General features: G+C 40.8%; 3 protein-coding genes across 3 annotated transcripts; all 3 read left to right on the top strand.

Moving 5' to 3' along the window:
- Positions 1–379: 379 nt before the first annotated feature.
- On the top strand, positions 380–2,771 carry LOC309693399 (aquaporin-1-like; the record flags this gene model as incomplete). The annotated part of the gene is given in 5 exon segments (XM_082512541.1): positions 380–409; positions 412–810; positions 1,502–1,663; positions 1,799–1,879; positions 2,151–2,771. Coding segments are annotated over 5 exon segments (852 nt in total). The 3' UTR covers positions 2,331–2,771.
- A 7,426-nt stretch (positions 2,772–10,197) lies between these two features.
- On the top strand, positions 10,198–11,689 carry LOC309693635 (aquaporin-1-like). Its single transcript, XM_082513055.1, has 4 exons — positions 10,198–10,685; positions 10,942–11,100; positions 11,281–11,361; positions 11,465–11,689. Exons 1-4 carry the CDS (start codon positions 10,323–10,325, stop codon positions 11,630–11,632), a joined length of 771 nt encoding a protein of 256 aa, XP_082369181.1. The 5' UTR covers positions 10,198–10,322; the 3' UTR covers positions 11,633–11,689.
- Positions 11,690–11,783: 94 nt separating this feature from the next.
- On the top strand, positions 11,784–13,718 carry LOC309693634 (aquaporin-1-like). The gene is made up of 4 exons (XM_082513054.1): positions 11,784–12,191; positions 12,301–12,459; positions 13,330–13,410; positions 13,511–13,718. The coding sequence occupies exons 1-4, from the start codon at positions 11,823–11,825 to the stop codon at positions 13,697–13,699; spliced, it is 798 nt and encodes a 265-aa protein (XP_082369180.1). The 5' UTR covers positions 11,784–11,822; the 3' UTR covers positions 13,700–13,718.
- The last annotated feature ends 1,628 nt before the right edge of the window (positions 13,719–15,346 follow it).

Below are 15,346 nucleotides of genomic sequence, written 5' to 3'. Positions count from 1 at the left end.
TGTAAAATTCTCCTTCTGTGAACCTGTATTTCTTCCTTGGACCTGTATTTAAAGCAAACTCGTGTTTTGTCTCTAAAAACCTCACGATAAAAGGCTTTGCCACAAAACTGTAAATGTTTGCATGAATGGAAAATGTACCTTTGGATGTAGCTATTTAAAGATCCTGTTCTATTACTCACGAAAGTCCAAAGACCAGAAAGTACTGCACAGGGAGGTAGTGAGAGAGGGGCCAGAGGACAGGGAGAGGAGGGAGGGAGGGCGAGGGAGCAGAGGGAGGGATGAGAGCCCAGTCTTTTGGATTTCTCATTAATTCAGTGTGGCCCTCTCTTTCAGTTTTTTAAAGCCCGCCCACTAACCATTATCAACCCAGGCCTTATATATGCAGCCTGTTGCTGTTGTTTGTGAGTACATCTTACAGAGGACCAGCTCAAACCCACAGCTGCCAAAATGAGAGAGTTCAAGAGCAAGGCTTTCTGGAGGGCAGTTCTGGCCGAACTGGTTGGGATGACCCTTTTTATTTTTCTCAGCATCGCCACAGCTATTGGGAACACAAACAACAGTAATCCAGACCAAGAGGTGAAGGTGTCACTGGCCTTTGGACTTGCCATTGCCACTCTGGCCCAAAGTTTAGGCCACATCAGTGGAGCCCACCTGAATCCTGCAGTCACCCTTGGGATGCTTGCCAGCTGCCAGATCAGTGTGTTCAAGGCTATCATGTACATTATTGCCCAGATGCTGGGCTCAGCCCTAGCCAGTGGCATTGTGTATGGAACACGGCCTGAAAACAGAACTGAACTGGGGGTCAACGCTGTAAGTATAAACTTTATCTTCAGTTTCAAACATTTCTGCATTAATAGCAAAAATAAAAGCACAGCGATGCGATGATGCAACATTGTGTATTTAAAGTACCTTCACGGTGAAAACTGAAACTTTTACAAGGATGTAAGTGCTGAATTGGCACTGATTATGTGGTTCTTGGGACATTCTGTCAATACTTATTAATGAATAGTGATGACACATTATTATTAAAGTATGCCATGCTGCAACAGCTAAAAGAAATAGGAAATATATATAGTGTCCACCCACTTGTACTTTGGCAATCTGTTTCTGGAAATTGAGGTTTTGAATACCAGAATTCTTCACTTAAATTAATGAGCAGTTATTACTTAATGCTACACCACTCTGTAATTAGCACCCACAGCTCTCTCCTTACTGAAAAACAGCACTGGTAGGACCTGATATCACCCAGCCCCACCCCCCCACCTCGAGAAGCTGCACAGCTCCACTTAATGTGAACAATAATAACCATGTTTTCCACGAAAGAAATATGAACAAGCAATGTGGCACTTTGCAGCACTGCCAGATTGCTGTCAGGCTTCCTGGGCAATGCCAGGAGCTACTAAATAGGAAGTGGTTGTGCTAGGAAACAATCTATCTATCTGACAAAGTCTGACAAAGTCTGACAAAGTGTTGTTTTGGATTCCTCCCTTAACTTTCACAGCTCAACGGCGTCACACCCAGCCAAGGCGTAGGCATAGAGCTTTTGGCGACCTTCCAGCTGGTGCTGTGTGTCATTGCGGTCACTGATAAAAGACGGCGTGATGTCACCGGCTCTGCACCCTTGGCCATTGGCCTCTCAGTCTGCCTGGGACACTTGGCAGCTGTAAGTTTCACTTTAACGCCATCGTCAGTCATATATAACTTGTAAAAAGGGAACCAGGAGCAGATATGGCAGGATTCTGCTCCTGCTGATGATATTCTCTCACGTTGCCTATTTGTTGTTGTTGATTGACTGCAGATCAGCTACACAGGCTGTGGCATCAACCCTGCTCGCTCCTTCGGCCCGGCTTTGATCATGAACAATTTTACAGACCACTGGGTAAGTCAGAGGGGGGGAATCACTTTATGCATACCTCACATTTTTTCTGCATGGATATTATATGTCAAGCTTAAATAATTCAATAATTCATCAGCAGACAGATGCCTCAATTACTTGTGAATCTTCCTGCATGTGTTAATCAGTTACAGCTTTCCTATTGTTTTGCATTTAGAGAGATCGACTAAAGTAAGCCTTTTGACCATGACCGGAATCTGCGTTTCTCTTTGTCTTGTAATGATGCCAGACATTGATCAAAGCTCTCCCTTTGTAGGTGTACTGGGTGGGTCCAATGTGTGGCGGTGTGGCAGCAGCTCTTCTGTACGATTTCTTGCTTTCTCCCAAATTCGATGACTTCCCCGACCGCATGAAGGTGCTGGTCAGCGGGCCAGTGGGTGACTATGACGTCAACGGAGGCAACGATGCAACAACTATGGAGATGACCTCAAAGTAGTGCTACGCAAACATGAAATGCTATTGTAAATATCTATACTCCTGTACAAAAGCATTAGAATTTAGTTTAGTATGTTAGTGGGTTTTTTTCTCCTGTTTTAAGGTAACCAATGAGGATTGTGGTCAACGGGTCAGTTAGTGCTTCCTTCCTATTTTGCTCATGTTTTTGGCCAAGCACCAGTTTTTTATCCCAAAAAAACTGGTGCTTGGCCAAAAACCGCTGAGACAAGTTAACTCTAAAATTCCCAACAGAGTCGAGTGTTAATGTTTGTTTTTACAATATCAGTATTCCAGGTTGAGCCATTTTTGTATACATATTTCTATGAATCTTTATCACGTTTTATTTCTGATGGATAATGTATTGTGTGTGCACTTTTGAAACACCTCTCACTTTTTTAAGTAAAAGAAAACACTGGATATTAAAAAAATATTGTGTTCTTTATTCCAGTGTATGGATTAGATTTTTCTTATGGAGTCCGATGACCACAAATCTATCACACATACAGGACCTCCTATGAAAAAAGATGATATCCTATTACTCTGCAATCCTCCTGCAGACACTGTGAAATCAGAAAGCTCTTCACACACAAGTTCATTTGTGAAAATGGAATATGTAAGCAACACTTCAACTAAAATAACTGTTCTTAAAACCAGATTTTACAGAATGATGAATTAGCTGATATTATTATTTAGTTGTGTAAATTTCTTCACAAATTTTTAAGCAATCTGAATAACCTTGTGGCAAAGAAAGGTTTAGTTTAGCATCCTGGCTTTATTTAAAAACAAATGAGAGTAAAGTTGTCTGCAATTCACAGATCATGAAGGGTAAAATGTGAAATGTGAATAAAAAGGTCAAAAAACATAAACAAAAAGAGGGGAAAAAACATTTGAGTGAGAACCTCACATCATACCCCAAAGCTTTAATCTCATCTGGTGGTGTTACATTTAAATTAAATCTAAAGTTTCCAGAAATCTGAAAAAGGCAAAACAACAAAAAGAGAGAGAGAGAAAACTGACCTCCTGTGTTTCATCTCTTTTACAACCCCCTCCCAAAAGTTAAGTACAAGGTGAACTGCTAAAAATTATATAATGACTTAAAGTTAGGCACAGCCTCTGAATTCCTCTCTCCTGGTTGGATGCCTGGTGCTGCAAACTAACTGAGACCACGGGTCTTCCATCCGATGTGGACTTTGGCTAAAGTGGCTGATTTGCGAGCTAGGTGCACAGGAAGTCTTGTTCCAGGTCACAGCTTGGAATCAAGAAAGAAAGAAAGATAGAATAGGACACTCTCTTTTCCTGTAATTTTACATGTTTACTTATTCATGCTAACACATTTCTTTCATTTACTACAGCAATATTTTTTATCATTTAGAAAAACTGAGATGTAAAGTGGAAATTGCACTTCTTTTTCTTTAAGATCAAAGCGGGCTGCATGTGGCCATGAAATGAGTTTGATATCCCTGCGTTTTAATGAAAGTCATGTGAAAGAACTGAATGTGATTTAGTGAAATACAGAGTTTGTGATATTAAGTATTTGAAAGTTAGACTCTGATGAAGCTATGTTGCAGGGCAAAGTCCAACAATGGTAGGAAGCAGGAAGTGAGTGTAGATGCTGGTGGTGGCAGAGATGAAGAAGTTGGACAGTTGAGGAAGAGACGAGGAGGAAGTGGGTTGCACAAAATGTGGGTCTGCAAAGCAGACAGGAAAGAGGCTGATTAGCTCGCAGAAGGTGGGCAAGAAAAGGATTGGGCCACAGTGATGACTACAAAAAATGTTTGGTGAGAAACAAAAGTGATGTAAAGAATAGGCTAGCAGCCCAAACACCCAAGCATGCAGACAGTGACGTATGAATACAGATTTTCCACCCCTGTTTTCTTGGGTTTTGCGCTGCCCAGCTGTTGTTGATTACAAATGGAGGGGTTGTGCTTTTAGCAGGTGAAGCACTGGCAGGTTGCTGTTGCATGTGACAGTTTTGATCCAGCAATCAAGGCTCCTTTTTACTGGCTGCAGCATATTGTTGAGCTTTAGCACAGGGGGCTGGGATTCAGCTTCTGCTGTGTTCTCCCCAAAGCAACAAAGTGGTCTCTGCAGTACAAATTTGGGAGTTGCTGCACAGGGTTTAACTTATCAAAGTGTGTTTTGTCCCTGAGCATTTCTCAACCTAAACCTGCAATATGGGACAATCACTGACTTTGAAAAAAAAAAAAACATTCAGTACAGTGAAGATGTATGTATTGATTGCCCTGCCCTTCATCAACCGAAATGATGGTGGTAGTTTTGTTAACCAGTGGATCTATAGTAACTCATTCATTGCATGACATGCTATATAATATGTAGGGATTCGTATACAGGTCACTGCTAAGAGGGTAAGACTTCTGAACCACTCACTAGACAAGAGAAAATCAATTGCTTAAAGTCCATTCCTGAAAATACAATTTTAAAAACAGCCCAGAAACTAAAGAAAAATCCCTTCATCCAACTGCTTTGTGCATAAAGTCTATGTGCGTCTTACTTCAGTCGGATATATCGACGTACAAGGAATTTAAAATGTATAACCAGCATGAATCAGATCTACATTTGATAGCCAGATAAAAGGGTTTGGAGTTGTACTGTTGATTAATCTTTCTTTGTTCTGTGCTTCACTGCTGTCTCCTACAATAACAGATAACATCATTGTGGCTGGTGAGGGTGGTGATGGAAAATATGTCATATGTAGATAAGACTATTTGCGATTAGGATCCTTATTTAGAGAAAACCACTCAGGCTCAGCGAGAGTCTTTTATGCACAGACGCTTCAATCTCATCGTCTGGACCTGCAGATGAATTAATCCCCCCCCCCGTGTTGTAAATAATTTGTTGTAATTTGTTGTATATAGATGTAAATAGTTGTTGATACTTTTTCTTACTCTGTAGCTGTAGGGGTGAGAAGCCATTTTTCTTTGTGAACCTTTTCTCTTGTTTTTGGTTAGGGAGGCAGGTAAGACACATGTAATTTTCGTTTGGGGTTTTCTGTGAAGGTAAGCCAGCTGCATTTCATTTCTGGAGTTTTTGTTTGTTGTTTTGGCCATGCTCACCCTGATGCCTGCTACCTTTTGGGACTCAATAAACTGACTGGCTGTTGTGAAATCCGTGGTAGCTGTTTTTTGTTGGTTCGTCCTCCTTAAGAGCAGGGAGTGGGGGGGCATTTTTCCTTATTTTTATTTTCCTTATGTCGCACGCCGGTTCCCTGGGCTGGGGTGTAACATAAATGAAACATATATAATGACAATTTAATCTTTTTTTTTACTTACTGTTTGATGTAGTTGCACTTCTTCTCTGTTCACCTTACTTTTATTTTGTTCTTTCACCCGTTTCAAGCAGCTGCGAGGAAAACCCTTTGAAGTTGTCAGTGCTGTTTTACTCTGCCTAACAGACCAGCATACATATTGATTATATACTTGACTTGCTTCCATTTCTGCTTGATTAAATCATCTCTGTCCATCCTATAATCTCTCGGTTAGTAGGCTGAGGCCTCCCTCTCATTACAAGCACCATAATAAATCCTCTCTGGGGTTCATTAGAGCATCCACATCTTCATATGTGTTCATGTATATGATATATGGTATATGGAAGACAACATTTGTGGAAGAAATGTTTGTGTCTTATTTACATCTGAGTGCCAGGGGGAGTGAGGGGAGGATGCTCACATGATTGGCTTTGGTGGGCTCTCCATAGCCAGAAACAACACCGGTCATCTGAAAGGCAGATTTCTCTCTGACCAATCTACTGGCCTAAAACAAATTATATTCACTTTGTTGGATAAACCTGTTCAACTACTTGTTAATGCAAATGTTTAGCCGAAAAATCACAAGGCAACACTTCACTGCAGTTAGGTGTGGGGAAGAAAGGTGATTTATGTGACTTTAAACAGGGTGTAGTTGTTTGTGCCAGGTGGACCGGTCTCAGTATTTCACAAACTGTTGTAAACAAGGATTTACAGAGGATGTCCCCAAAAAGAGACAATAGGCAGTTCACTGCAAGGAAATGTCTTGTTGACGTCAGAAGTCAGAAGCTAATAGCCAGAGCATTTCCAAATACACAACATGTCAGGAGGAATGCTGACCCACATCCACCCATCTACATTAAAGGGATGGCTGTGGAGCGTGTGAGCAGCTTCAAGTTCCTGGGTGTCGACATCTCCGAGGATCTCATCTGGACAACCAACTGCTCCAAGCTGGTCAAGAAGGCTCACCAGCGCCTCTTCTTGAGGACTCTGAGGAAGAACCACCTGTCCTCAGACATTCTGGTGAACTTCTATCACTGCACCATCGAGAGCATCCTGACCAACTGTATAACAGTCTGGTACGGGAACTGCTCTGCCTCGGACCGGAAGGCGTTGCAGAGGGTCGTGAAAACTGCCCAGCGCATTCCTGGAGCACAACTTCCTGCCATAAACGACATCTACAGGAAGCGGTGTCTGAAAAGGCCTGGGAAAATCATCAAAGACCCCAGTCACCCATCACATGGACTCTTCATCCTCCTGCCCTCTGGGAGGCGCTACAGGAGCCTCCGGACTAAGACCACCAGGTACCGAAACAGCTTCTTCCCCACAGCTGTCAGACTCCTGAACCCTGCCTCCTGACATCTGAACCACATTAAACTCATGGACTGAACATACAAACAACCACCTATAACTGAACACACACACAATGGTCAAAAACAAACAAATGGACAACTGTACCCTCCTACACACAATAATAACATGGACTGAACCACCACTCACAACCACTAGCACTTTATATAGCCTCTGTAAAAATATCCACATATTTCACTTAACTGCACTACTGTAAATGCTGTATAGACAATCATTCTGTACAATACGATAATTATAATTCTACAACTGTTTACAACTGTTTATAACTTACATAGTTCATATTTCATTTCTGTATAGCTTTTTATTTCATATTTCTGTATAGTTTTCATATTTATATCCTGTTCATAGCCTGTACATACTTATAGTTATAACATATTCACACCATACCTTCATACCGTGTACATTATAACATACCCATAATAGACCCATATTTTGTACCCTCATACCTATAACAGACCCATTTCTGTAATATATCTATATTATGGTTAAAGCACTTCTGGATGGATGCAAACTGCATTTCGTTGCCTTGTACTTGTGACATGTGCAATGACAATAAAGTTGAATTCTATTCTATTCTAATTCTAAACCTTGAATCAGATGGGCTACAGCACCAGAAGACCACACTAACATTTCTGTCAGCTAAGAACAGGAAACTGAGGCTACTATTTGGATGGACCCACCAAAATTAGACAGCAGAATGTTAGAAAAACGTTTCCTGGACTGATAATTCTTGATTTCTGCTGTGATATTTGGGCGGTAGGTACAAAATTTGTTGTAAACAAAATGGAAGCATGGATCCATCCTGCTTTATATTGATCCAAGATGGATGATCACAGCGTACACATCTTCTAATGGCTCCTCACAGCAAGATATTGTGTCATGCCACAAAGCTCAAATCATCTCAAACTGGTTTCCTGAACATGACAGAGAGTTCACAGTGCACAGATGGCCTCCACAGTCACCAGATCTCAATCCAATTAATGGATTTTCAACTGACAAATCTGCAGCAACTACTTGATGCTAGCAAGTCAACATGGACCAAAATCTCTGAGGAATGTTTCCAGCACTTTTTTGAATCTATGCCACGATGAATTAACGTAGGTCTGAAGACAAAAGGGGGCCCGACCCAGTACTAGCAATTTGTACCTAAAAAAGTGTCCAGTGCTACAGCTGTTTCAGAAACATTTCATGCCATTTGGCTGTAAGAACTGTCAATTAATTTACAACTATTTTTGCATGATTTAAACTTGCAACTTTCACAAGAAAAAGTATTATGTGTATGCAGAAAGTGCACAGAGATACATTTTTAGGCTCTGATCTTGTTAGTCGTCACTCCACAAAAGCAAACCTCCACTGCCTGTGGAGGATGTTGGGCTTACAGCACACTACAGGATCAAGGAGTACCTTTAAAGATACACGTGTGCCAAAAGATAAAGTGCTGATCTTTAAGGAAATAAAATATGGTCTGCAAGCACAGAGCTTAAAGAACAAGAAATGATAACCTCCTGTACCAACATTTGCATTTACTTCAGTTCATTACATCTTAAAATGCTATCACGTGTTATTAGGGCTGTTCGATATAACAATATATATCGGATGACGATATAAAAACGTCTATCGTTTCATTTTATGCTATCGTTTGTTTCGTGGTGTCGCAAAATAAACTGTTTACGGCAATATTTTTTCATTATTTTGATGGTCACTGTAGTGGCTATATTAATTTCTTAAAGTTCTCTCTTTCTCTTATATTTAATATAACCACACTATAGACAGACAAGCGTTTGTTTTTATGCGTTGTCGTTAGCAACAACGACGGTAAAAACACCGTGTGTCCGCTTGTTCCACATAAACCTTTCACAATAAAGCTCAGGATCCTGTTGAGACTTTTCAAAATAAACTGAATCACTGAAAGAGTATGCAGAGTGTTTACGAATGAGAAGCAAAAATGAGCCGTCAGTTGCTAAAAAATAAGACTCAAACGTTAGAACAGGCTTTTCCCCGCAGCACGCCATGCAATAAATACTCACAAAGAAAACGGCGGCCGTTACAACTTATGTCTAAAAATGTATCGTTTCGTGCATCGGTTAAAACACTCGACTCCAGGTACGCGACGCCCAGCTGGAAACACTTCACGCAAGTCGAGCTGCCCGAGAGTCACAGATTTTACAAAAAATGCTACATTTTTGTGATTTATATCGTTATCGGACGATAGATGTCTTAATGTCGGGATATGAGATTTTGGACATATCGCACAGCCCTATATTAAATGCCATGTCATCCCAGTCATTCTAGCATCTTTCCTGGGTGAACATTCTTTATAGTCAAAACACATGTTAATGCTATCTCAGGCAGATTTTTTTTTTTTTTTTAAGAAAAGAAAAAAGAAAACTTGATTTTTAATGAAGTCAACATTAAAAACAGAAGAATCAATCAGAGTGATGTGCAAGTAAAAAAAAACAAAAAACATTTGTTTGATGAAGAAAAATGCTGCCCAAGTAAAATGTGATTCTATGGAGGGCTTCTCATCTTTCTTTCAAAGATGAAGACAAGAAGCAGTGTGACCCTTTAACCTGCCAGCTCTTTCACACAGAAAAGCTGAACAAGGGGCTGGTTTCCTTGTCGTGAATTCAAAAGCTCCCATTTCCTTCACAGTGGCAAATGACAGATGTTAACTTCAAAGCACCGTGCCCCTGCTCAGAATAAAACAAGTAGACTGAAAGATGGGGAAACCATTTAGCATGGCAGTAGCACCTACACCCTCCAGCCTATTTATTCTCTCCTTAGCGCTCCATCATCTTTTCTTGTATTTCTTTTAAAATTATCAGTCACTAGACATTTGAAAGAGTTTGTTTTGAATTTTTAATTATATTATTGTATTAATGCAGTAATGTATTTAAATGAAAATTTTAAAATGACTCAAACCTGGATAAAATTATAATCTCCAAGCTGCCCCTTACTGCATGTGATATTTTTGTACTAATTGATACATTTTGCTTATTTAAACACTTTCTTTGTATTTCCATCAGATCCATTCAGTTCCATTCAAAGTCCTGTCTTTTGAGCTGCTGTTGTGGTTTGCCGTCTTAAATGAGAAACGTAGCATCTCCTTCAGTAACACTAGAAAAGCAATGAGCAGAGCAGGAGACCTGGAGGTCACGCTCACTGGGTGAAGCCCACATCTCTCAGCTGCTTCTAATTAGGCCTGATTTGTTAAAGGCACACACCTGATAAATGCCTGTGAATGTCACTCACAATTTCAGGTGGCTCACTGGTGGAGCAAAATTTGAGTTGCCAGATTCTGTAGCACGCAGGTGCTCCTTTGAAAGCTGTCTGTTATCACTGGACGTTATCTGAGTAGCCATGTCAGAGATTAAGTCGTGGTCGTTTTGGAGGGCAGTTCTGGCGGAGTTCTTGGGAATGATCATCTTTATTTTCATGGGCCTCTCTGCTGCAGTAGGAGATCCAAATGATTTCAACCTTGATCGTGAGATCAAAGTGGCATTTGCCTTCGGCCTGGCCATCGCCACGCTAGCCGAGTGCATAGGTCACATTAGCGGTGCACACCTGAATCCTGCCGTCACCCTGGGCCTGGTGACCAGCTGTCGTATAAGTATTCTCAGAGCCCTCTTCTACATGTTGGCTCAGATGTTGGGGGCAGTGGTTGGCAGTGCCATTGTGTATGGTATCAGGGCAGAACATGTTGATTCACTTGGAGTTAATGAGGTAAGGTGGAGTCCATGATTTTCCTAAATAATATTAGCCTTAAATGATATTTGCTACTTGGACTAAGTGGCATTCAAAGAATTGCCTTCAGCCTTGCTTGAGTGACAATTTTAACTCTTCAGGTCTGTTTGTAGTCTTAATGTCACATTTTAACTGTTTGTAGCAGTCATGCGAAATGATGAGCATCATGCTTAAAATAATGGAAGCACTGTAGGGTATAAAAATCCTCTAATCCCATTGGTATTATCATTTCTAGCTAAATGGTATCAGCCCAGCTCAAGGTTTTGGCATGGAGTTCATGCTCACTCTGCAGCTGGTTCTGTGCTTGGTGGCACTCCATGACAAAAGACGTGACATTGGCGGATTTGCACCTCTGGCATATGGCTTCTCTGTAACGCTTGGACATCTTGCTGGGGTGAGTACATGAAAACATTCATTTATTTCCCATGTCATTAATTTGGCAGATGGTTTCTCCATCTTTCAGAAGCCAACACAATAGATTGGCTCAGAGTGAATTGGCTGTACATCAGCCTTTCATGTAATCAGCTGATGTACAGCCAGGCAAGCAAGTGGTGTTTTCCTCTATGGGTTGCAGATCTCCTACACGGGATGTGGGATCAATCCAGCTCGATCCTTTGGACCTGCAGTTATACAGAAGGCGTTCAATGATCACTGGGTATGTATTGGTGACGCACGAGCTGAAAATGTGACCTTTTTCTAAGTCACTGGGCTTACAAGTCATTCAGATTGTAACTGATGTGGTTTCTTTGGTTTTTCAGGTGTACTGGGCTGGACCGATGAGTGCTGGAGTGGTGGCAGCGCTTCTGTATAATTATGTGCTGGCACCCAGTGACGAGAGCTTCAAAGAAAAAACTAAAATCTTGCTCTGCTGGGCCCCGGAACAGGAACGTGAAACAGAGCCCCTGCTGGAGGATGTTGTAGAATAATCAAAGGAGCCAGTCTGAAAACAAATTCTGCTATATCAAATAAAAAGAGAAAAGCTACACTTGTCTTTCTGGTGTTACATGAAATCTTGCACAGCACAACATCTTCCTGTTTTGTCATTTCCCCGCCCCTCTCCACAAACTATAAATAGTGACGCATATACATGTTTTAACAGATTCTTAAGGGGTAAAGATGACAGAAGTAAAGAGTTGGGCATTTTGGAGGGCTGTGGCTGCAGAGTTTGTTGGTATGTTACTGTTCATACTTATTGGCCTATCCTCTATTGTTGGAATAGGTCTGGGCAATGATAAAAATCAGATGATTGCTCAGGAAATAAAGGTCTCGTTGGCCTTTGCACTAGCCATTGCCACACTGGCTCAGAGTTTGGGGCACATCAGTGGAGCACACTTGAACCCTGCGGTCACCCTGGGCCTCCTGGTCAACTGCCAGATCAGTGCACTCAGATGTGCGTTCTACATCCTCGCTCAAATGCTTGGGGCAATTGCAGCCAGCGCTGTTGTGAATGGATATAAGCCTGGAGAGTCTCTTGGTGTTAATGCGGTAAGAGGTTGCACTTGTCGTTTTGGTTTTCACACAACATAAACCAGCACATTCAGTCTAATCAAGCCTAACTCTAGTTGGACTAATGGGCAGTAATTGTCTTTTGCAGCTAAATGTCAGTGTAGGAGCAGGTTTTGCCATCGAATTCTTTGCCACCCTTCAGCTGGTTCTGTGTATCATAGCAGTGACTGACAAGCGAAGGACTGATGTTACAGGCTCTGCACCCTTGGCTATTGGGCTGTCGGTGGGACTTGGGCATTTAACAGCTGTAAGTGAATCGCAATCAAAATCTGTATGAATTTTTATATGAGTAGCAGTCAGCTGATTGCAATCCATCCTCCTGAAATCTGTCATCTTAGAAGGATCAGGCACATGTGCATTCATTTTATATAAAACTGCTCAGAGCAGAGCATTAAAGGGTATTATTTAATATCAAGTTGAGGGTGAATAAATCGCTAAATAGCAACTGTTTGTCAAAGCATACCTGAACCTTTTTGCACTATTTAAGCATCTTGATCATTTTTAAAGCAGCTTTGTTGTTGTAAATCAAATATCCTGTACAGTTAGCGTTGGTGGGTGTCACAGTTTCTCTCAATTTACGATTCAAGATTTTCCCTACACTATGTTACCCAATTCTGCAGAGTATTTCTATGTGCGTCAGGGTGGTGTGGCAGGGGTTCGGCAAATCACAGTTTCAAAGGCGGCTACACAAGTGTCACATTGAGTCGAACACAGCAACATATGTCGACTTTAATAAAAGTCTGCCAATAACCGTTTTAAATAGTGTTTGCCTGGAAACATAACAGATGCAGATAAACAAGTCAGCGCCTTGGTTTTTGGTGCAAAAAGTAGTTCAATGAAGCTTCTTGGGCTGTTAACAGTTTTCAATATCTTTGTGATTTAATACACAGTTTTAAAAAAAAAAGTTTATTGTGGTAAATCCGGCACATCTAAAACTCATTTTCTGTAGAGCTACTGCATTTCTTATGCATTTTATAAAAAGATATATGCAAGATTAGCCCCCTACCATCGTCTTTGTGTATGGATAAGATATTCCCATTCTAAATTATAACAAAAATTATTCCATCACATGAGTGTATTTACTTATAAATGATATGCTTTGTTTTTACATTTACAGATAAGTTTCACTGGATGTGGCATCAACCCTGCTCGTTCCTTTGGGCCGGCTTTGATACTGGGCAAAATGAAAAACCACTGGGTAGCCGTTTATCAAAACGCCTTTTATCCAAAAAAAAGAGCAATTTTCCTTATCCATTTCATTTTGTCAAAGATAAAACTCATTTCTGCTTTCGTTCCAGGTGTACTGGCTGGCACCGATGTGTGGTGGCATAGCGGCATCTCTTATCTATGATTTCCTTCTGTATCCACAAACACGCAACTTTAGTAGTCGCATTGGCATCCTGGTTCACGGTCCACAAGAAGAATATGTGGAGATAAATGGAGAGGAAAACAATAGTCCGGGGCCAAGTCACTGGCCAAAACAGTGAACAATGTGAAATTTTAGCTTTTCTATCTGTCAGCATTTTATTTATTTTTTTACTATACTTTAAAAAGGCCATCAGTTTTATTCTTATTTTGCAGTGTGTGTCTTCACAATCGCCTGTTCTATGTGTTGTTTGAACAATGACTCCTTTAATAAAGATGCTTTTTAGTCAAGTTTCTCTGTGTATTCATATTCATACAGTTTGGTACTGGACAAATTTCAAACTGAGGTCAGTGCATCCTCATTTGTTATATGTATTCACCAGAATAACGCAGTGTATGTTTACATCCCGCTGGCCTCGTCAGTGCTTCCTTTACAATGCATTCCAATCTGTATACATAATTTAGGTTTTTGGCAACAATCCCAAAATCATCTCGTTGCACCCGTGAAACAACACAAGGATGTGGATCAGTTAATTGCACATACAAGCACGTTAAAATTCCTCGCAGCTTGATTAGATAACATGTGGCCATAATGGAGATTTCCTGTTTTGCCTGTGTCATAAGAATGTCCTTTCTCCATCTGTGCATGCGCCCCTCTCACATCCCATTTTTTATGGCTCGTAAATATTTGGTGGTCCCCACACCCTGGGCTAATCATTGAATAACCATCATATGACTTTAAACCCCACAGGTGAATGTTTCCCAACAGGAACCCCGTAATGTGGGGGCAGTCAGCCAAAGTTGTATAAATATATGTGTGAATTATTGTAAGCTTAAAATCCAGTCTGGATGACTGATGCGTTTGGATGCACATCCCCTCGTTTCTTGCTCCGTGTTGGATGATCATTAACAAAGTGTCCCTGTCCCAAATAATTTTACAATGCCATGCGAAGTGGTAAAGCACTTGGCAGGTGAAAGCCATGATGGAAAATCACTACCATGATGATTACAAGACAACATACTTAATGCAGCATAATGCATGATTTCAATAAACTCAAATGCTGGCATCACAAGCGAAGAGGAAATAGCTACACAAGCTGCATAGACTGCAAAAGTAATTGTATTTCATTAGATTTAAATGCAAATACCAGAACAATCAGATAAAAAATATTTATCTGTATTCAGTATGTGGTCGATGGCCTTCCTCACTATAAATAGTAGTTAATACTATTCTTCTACATAATGTATACGAGAGCAACCACATTCATTTTTCGTGAAGCTTGTATCGTGCATCAGTGGAAAACTCCCTTGATGGGTTTGTCTCCTTTGTATGACATGATGGCACTTCTTCACATTTTTCTTTTTTATGGTCAAATCGCAGAGGCTAGTCACATGACCACAGTCAAAAATCTCCTTCCTTTGTGTGCTTAACCTCGGGGGTCAGAGCATTGTGTTTAGCCTCTTGTTTTGAAGTTTGTCCCCAAAAACACAGACAAAGCTCTTTTTGTTGCCCCTCAGGCATTTCTGTCTGAAAGTGTTCTGCAAATTATTTGGCTCCCATGTTGCCCCGATTATTCTTGGCATTGGCGAGCATTCAGCAGACCTCTAATTATATTTATCTAGACAAAATAAACAACAGAGACAGAATGTCTGACCTGGTTTAAACTGATTTCAGAGTGCAAAATGAATATTCAGCCCAAAAGCACCCAGAGAAAACCATCATTTTATAAAATTCCTTCAAACAATTTCAATGTGATGCCCTTCACTTG

Source organism: Aulonocara stuartgranti, assembly GCF_965226115.1.
Source record: "Aulonocara stuartgranti genome assembly, chromosome: 18".
Lineage (NCBI taxonomy): Eukaryota > Metazoa > Chordata > Actinopteri > Cichliformes > Cichlidae > Aulonocara > Aulonocara stuartgranti.
The sequence above is the reverse complement of the archived record's forward strand: the minus strand, read 5'-3'. Positions and strand labels throughout refer to the sequence as shown.